Raw genomic sequence first — 5,962 nt, 5'->3', positions numbered from 1 at the left:
GGTGGACTGTGGAGGAAATAAACAGGGGTCACTGACAAGCAGAGTGATCCTTGGAAGGGTGAGCAGGGAAGCCTTTCTAAGGAGGTGACATCCAAGTGGAACCTGAAGGACAAGGAAGGACAAGCAGGGAGAGAACTGGGAAGGGACGCAGGGAGAGTGAAGAGCAGGTGCCAAGGCCTGAGGAGGGATGGACACTGTGACTAAAACATGGGGCCCCTTTGGGGCAGGGGAGTGAGACCCCAGCCAGGTCTACTCGGGCCATGGAGACCAAGTGAAGAGTGGGCCTCACAGGGAGGACTCGTGGCGAGGAATGATGTTGACTGCCATTGACCTCTGCTGGCCCTTGCTGATGAGGGGGGAAGGGAGGGGAAGGACTCTGGGGCATTAGGAGGAGAGGGGGTCACCGCAGTGTTCAGAGGGCAGAGGATGCTTGCATGCCAGAGGCAAAGGAGAGGGAAGGGCAGCTCGAAGAAGGTTCGAGTGAGGACTGTAGGGACATGGGGAGAGAAGGACCCCATGTTGCAGAGTTCAGGTGGCGGCCGCCCTGGGGCTGTTAGTGAGTGTTGAGAGAGTTTTCAGGGGGAAATGGATAGACCTGGACTGTGCAGCATGAGGCTGAGAACCAGCGTGTCCCAGGAGAGACGTTAAAATAGGCCCTGCATCTAGTCCTGCCTCCCTGCCTTTTCCATGGTGAATAGGCCCTGAAGCCATCACGTCATGAGAATGAACCTGTCTGGGTTAGGGCAGACCTGCCTCCCTAAGTCCTGGGAAGGGCAATCCCATCTCTGCCCCTCTGAGAGGCCCCTGTGAACCCCAAAGGGGCACCAGCCCCCAGGGCCTCGGGCAGACAGGCATCGGATGCACAGGCAAGGCTCAGTCTCACTTTGCAGGGCCCCCAACACTCCAGGCAGCACCTCTAGCCCTCCGTGCCCACCCCCGGGCCTCTGTCTGGGGTCTCACAGCGGAGTCAGCTTTCAGAAGAGGGGCAAGTAAATGTGTATCAGCCATTCCATTCCACATCTGTGTCTGCAGAACAGGGAAACACGGGAGGAGAGATACAGCCTTGGATGGGACCCCAGGACCAAGGTGGGACCTTTGGAGGCATCTGAGGTTGTCATGCCAACCTGTGTGGGAAGAAGAGTGGGGTTCCCATGGGGTCAGAGCTCTCCTGGGTGCCTGGGGCCACCTGTTGGGGGGTCGTAACACTACTGTGTTACCGAGGCCAGAGGATAGGAAAAGGCCTGGCCTTCCATCATAGGACTGTCTGTCCTGACCACTAGGAATTGACACATCACAGAGGGTGGGGACACCTGGCCAAGGAGGAAATGATCCAGCCTGCCTCTGCTGTGTGGAGCCGTGTGTGGCTGAGGGAGGGGCAGCTGCACTTCCCTGAGGGACACGGGCCCCAGCCCAGCATCGGGGTCAAGGGGAGCCGAGGGCCCCGTGGGCCTGTGCAGCTTCTAGCCCTAGGCTTCCTGGCCCTGACCAGCTCCAGCCATCAGACCTGACCCGGGCTAGACAAGGAAGCAGAGAGGCCCAGAAAAGCAGAAGCTGGCATGGGAAAATCAAGCCCTCTGTGGGAGGCTGGACCTTGTCCATACAGAGGACCTGGTGTGGCCATGGGTTGTGTTTGTGCTGGAGAAATGACCCCGAAGGTCCAAGCTGCATGGATGCTGTCCACTCTGTTCCTCCTCCAGGCCCCAGGTGAGTAAGGCTGGGCCTGGGTGGGGAGCTTGGCCCTGAGTGGGAAAGAGGAAAGACCGGGGTGGCGGTGGGTGGGGAGCAGCCCACCGGGAAGGAAGGAGGATAGGGGAGGGAGGAAGGGGAGGCTGAGAAGCTTCCAGGAGCGGCCAGCACCTGTCTCAGCAGCGACCCAAGGACTCGGTGCATAAAGCAGGCGAGTCTTGTCCACTGCGCTGGACAGAGTAGCACTGGGGAGAGAGGGCCTGTGATTGTCACCTTTAACTGTCATAATCAGGGATGTGGCCTTGGTACATCGCCCCACACTCACACACACCTGTGCACACACTCAGTTTCTTCCCATCATGGTCCTTCTTGTCTCTGAGGACACCCTCTCCAGGGGTCCCCTCTGGGAGGAGGGGGCTACTTCCCCCTCACCCCTTGCCTGGTGGGAAGAACGCCTGTCTCCTGCCATGGACTCCTGCCATGGACTCCAGCCCTGAGGGCCCTTGAGGGGCCTGCAACCCAGGACACCCTGAATTAGGCCCATCTGGTAAGGAGTGGTGAGTGAGCTGTGTCTTCTAGGCTGTTTGTCCCTGAGCGGCCCTGACCACGTGAGGGGCACCGTGGGGGGATCCCTGAGCGTGCAGTGTCGGTACGAGGAGAAGTTCAGACAAAATAAGAAATACTGGTGTGGAAAACCATGTCTGCCTCTGGTGAAGAACAAGATTGTGGAGACCACAGAGTCACAGAGAGAAGTGAGGAGGGGCCGCGTGACCATCAGGGACCATCCAGCACACCTCACCTTCACTGTGACCTTGGAGAACCTCACAGAGAGTGACGGAGGCACATACTGGTGCGGGATCGATGTATCACTCATCCAAAGAGTTCTGGACCCCAGCTTCAAGGTTGTGGTGACTGTGTCCCCAGGTGAGCCACACGCCCCCTCCCCTTGTCCCAGCGCAGGGCTGCCTGACCTGCACCTGGGCACCCTGTCGGTCAGGACAGACGCAGAACTGAAGAGCTGGGTGAGCTGGGGGTGGGGGAGCACTGTGTGTGCACACAGTGATCAGGACACAGTGTGTGTGTGCTGCGTTGTCTGCACGCTCGTGCACACACACAAACACACCTCTGGCTGTTCCAGACCCCTCTGAGCACCACGCCCTGACCCGGCCTGAGTCTCTGCTGGGTGGGGCCAGGTGAGACCGCCGGACTCTGGGGACACGCTGCCCTCCGGTCCTCATGAGACCCATGTCCACTCTGAAGGGGACCCCATGTCTCTCCCTGCTCTTCTCTTGGTCATCCCTATGGGAACGGTGCAGCTGGGACATGTTCTCCCCTCACCACAGGCTGCCCTGGACCTGGTCCATGAGAGGACGTCACCGTGGGTGGCTCCCGGGCACCAGACTCACAGCCCTGGCCCTGGGCATCTGCAGCGGCCGTGAGCAGGGCCCAGGGGAAGCCCCCGGGCCCTTGTGCAGGGCTCCTGGGGTGTTTTGGAGACCACCCTGCCCCTTCAGGCTGACCCTGGCTCTCCCCCCCTTTCTCTGAGGCCTTGTGCCCCCTGGAGGGAGCCCAGAGACACCCCTGCCAATACCTCCCTCAGACAAAGGAGAAGAAAGAGGGTAGAGCGGGCTCTCGCGTGTTACTGCCCTGAACTTGCTCCCACATTCTCCCAGTACCTCTCCTTTGCCAGATTGCTGCTCCTGTCTCGAGTTAGGACCACCTGTCTCAGCACACAGATTTTCCCTGTGCCCCTCCCCCCAGTCGTCCCCGGCTCCGCCCACTTCCTTCTTGCGTTTCCTACTTTCTCGCTCCCACGTTCTCACTGGGAGGCTCCTCAATGCCCCTCGTGAGTTCCTATTTAAGAGAGAGAAACCAAGACCCCACTGAGGCCTCTGGGTGTGTCAGGGGAAGGGGTCTGTCCAGTGGCCTCCAGGGCAGGCCACGTTCTGTGGGGCCCACTCGCCGTGTCTCTCTAGATCTTTCTGCTCGTGTTATCTTCCAGAGAGGACGGCCCCGTGGCGGCCTGCAGGGGCCATAACCCTGGCTGACAGTGGGGGGGGGACTGAGTGGACATTCTCGGCACACTGCTACAACAAGACCCCACAGACTGGTAGCCCACCGACAACAGAGCTGTGCTGCTCGCTGTTCCTGAGGCGGGAAGCCCGAGCTCAGGGGGCCGGCCCGTGGGTGAGGGCCCTGTGCCAGGCTGCAGACTAGCTGCACCTGCACGTGGTGGAAGGGCCTCCCTTATCAGGGCGCTAATCCCGTTGATGGGGGCTCCACCCTCATGACCTGGTCACCTCCCAGTGACCTCCTAATCCCATCTCACTGGACACCGGGTTCCCAACAAAAGAATCTGGGGCACACAAACATTCAGACTGTAGCCTGTCCTAAGGGATTGTGGGGTGCCATCCTCCAGGGCTGGCCCTGCTGTGCATCCCTGTTGCCTGTGAGTCTCATCAAGCCATCAGCCCTGTCTGCAGGCCCTGGCCACCCATCGCTCTGGTCAGTAGCTACCAAGTAAATGCCAGCCTGTCCCCTGCAGGGTGGATGAGGAGGAGCCATGAGGGGCTGCGGTGTGACACTCTCACACCCTCTGTTGAGCAAGGCGACTCTGCATCTGAATGTGCCACCAGGCCACAGGTTCCCTGGAGAGGGCCCAGGGGCAGATCTGGCCTGGCTGTGGCCACAAGGAGATGGTGGACACAACACATCTGTCCAGATGGCCTGAGTGGCCTTGACTGTTTGAGTCAGAGCCACGCAGCTGAAAGAGCAGGAGGCCCAGGGGGGTGGGGACAACACAGGACCTGACACGTGCTTCTCCCTTAGCCCCCATGCCCACATGGAAGATCTTCGCCAGCACCTGGGGCCCACCCTCCTCCTTGCCAGCGACCACCTTGCTCAGTACAATGAGGCCAGAGATGCCCGATCCCCACCAGCACCCCCGGTAAGCGGCCTGCCTTCCGGGATTTTGACACCTGGTGGATTCTCCTCTAGATGGGGGTGGGAGGGAGATTGGGGAGGATGGTTTTATTTCCTTTCCTGGTCCCTCTTTTATTCATCCACCTCACACCCAATGATGAGGCTCCTACTGTGTGCTGGGCCCTCCTCTCAGCTTTGGGGTGCAGCGTGAGCCTCCCAAACAATGTGGCTCTCAGATGGACGTTATGTTCTAAGGGGTGGAATCCACAAGGAACAAACCCATACCCACGTTGCTACATCAGTAGGCCCGCTCACAGTGAAGGCTTGGGGAAATGACGGTGCTGGGGAGAGCTGAGGCCGCTATTCACCACAGGGGGGGCCTCGCTGATTAGAAGCCCTTTGATGGACACCGGCAGGGTTTGGGGGGGCCGGGCACTCAGGTGTCTGCAGAAGCAGGGCTCCAGGCAGAGGGAGGAGGGAGAGCAAGGCCCTGCAGAGGAGCCTCTGGGACCTTGGCCCAGGCCAGGGCAGCGAGCAGGAGCCCTGGGGCTGGTGGCCTCCCCAAGCCAGGTCACAGTGTTGTCCTGTTGAAGAACGCAGGCCTCTGAGGGAGGTGGGAGCTGAGCGGGGGCATCCCCTCCTTCCATCAGTGGCCACTCAATCTCTGTCGGTGCTAACGTTTTGGAGACACTGGCCAGGCACCGATTACTTGCTCTGAAGAAACTAGAACAGTCTGTACACTACGGGTTACGCAGGCCGCAGGAGAGAAGACTTCCCACCACCACGCACATTGTCGATTCCTTACCACAGGTGGGGTGACTGCACACATGGAGGGCTGAGGACACACCCTTCTCCTGGGCCCGGGGCCCACCTGAACCCCGGGTCTAATGGCAGCCCTTCCCCGTGTCCACAGTCCCAATCTTCAAGGGCAACTGTTAGCCAGAGAGGCAGGGGCAGTGGTCCTTCAAGTGGGGCTGCCCTGTCGTCCGTGGTTGATCTTTATAGGGACCGTTGTGGCTTCAGGACCTGGGCTGAGGGATGGGGGAGAGTGGAGGGCACCAGGGCTGTCCCCTGAAGAGGTAGCTCACTAGGTGTCACTGTGTCCCTTGCAGGGCCCTTCTCAGCAGCGTCCACTTCCTGCTCCTGGTCTTCCTGAAGCTGCCCCTATTTCTGAGCATGCTCGGGGCCGTCCTCTGGGTGAACAGGCCTCAGCGGGGTTCAGGGGAAGGCGGGCAGCCGCATTCAGAGAACCAGTAACACCTGTTGCCATTGATGCCAAGGACACAGCCCCGGATGGGAATGACCTTGTGACTAATAAATCCAGTGTCACTGTCCATGTTTCTGTCTGAATATT

General features: G+C 60.0%; 1 protein-coding gene across 1 annotated transcript; it reads left to right on the top strand.

Annotated features, from left to right (window-relative positions):
- Positions 1 to 1,359: 1,359 nt before the first annotated feature.
- Positions 1,360 to 5,962, top strand: LOC112298895 (CMRF35-like molecule 6). Its single transcript, XM_053911485.1, has 4 exons — positions 1,360 to 1,704; positions 2,266 to 2,610; positions 4,516 to 4,633; positions 5,721 to 5,962. The coding sequence occupies exons 1-4, from the start codon at positions 1,557 to 1,559 to the stop codon at positions 5,863 to 5,865; spliced, it is 756 nt and encodes a 251-aa protein (XP_053767460.1). The 5' UTR covers positions 1,360 to 1,556; the 3' UTR covers positions 5,866 to 5,962.

The sequence above is a fragment of the Desmodus rotundus genome, chromosome 9 (assembly GCF_022682495.2).
Source record: "Desmodus rotundus isolate HL8 chromosome 9, HLdesRot8A.1, whole genome shotgun sequence".
NCBI classification, from domain to species: domain Eukaryota; kingdom Metazoa; phylum Chordata; class Mammalia; order Chiroptera; family Phyllostomidae; genus Desmodus; species Desmodus rotundus.
The sequence above is the reverse complement of the archived record's forward strand: the minus strand, read 5'-3'. Positions and strand labels throughout refer to the sequence as shown.

What these genes read in the sequence shown, in the direction of transcription:
- LOC112298895 (XM_053911485.1), top strand. Translation starts at nt 1,557, where the DNA reads ATGGGAAAATCAAGCCCTCTGTGGGAGGCTGGACCTTGTCCATACAGA. An exon ending in TGTGGTGACTGTGTCCCCAG is followed by an intron (nt 2,611 to 4,515) that starts GTGAGCCACACG and finishes CTTCTCCCTTAG; the next exon opens with CCCCCATGCCCACATGGAAG. An exon ending in GATCCCCACCAGCACCCCCG is followed by an intron (nt 4,634 to 5,720) that starts GTAAGCGGCCTG and finishes TGTCCCTTGCAG; the next exon opens with GGCCCTTCTCAGCAGCGTCC.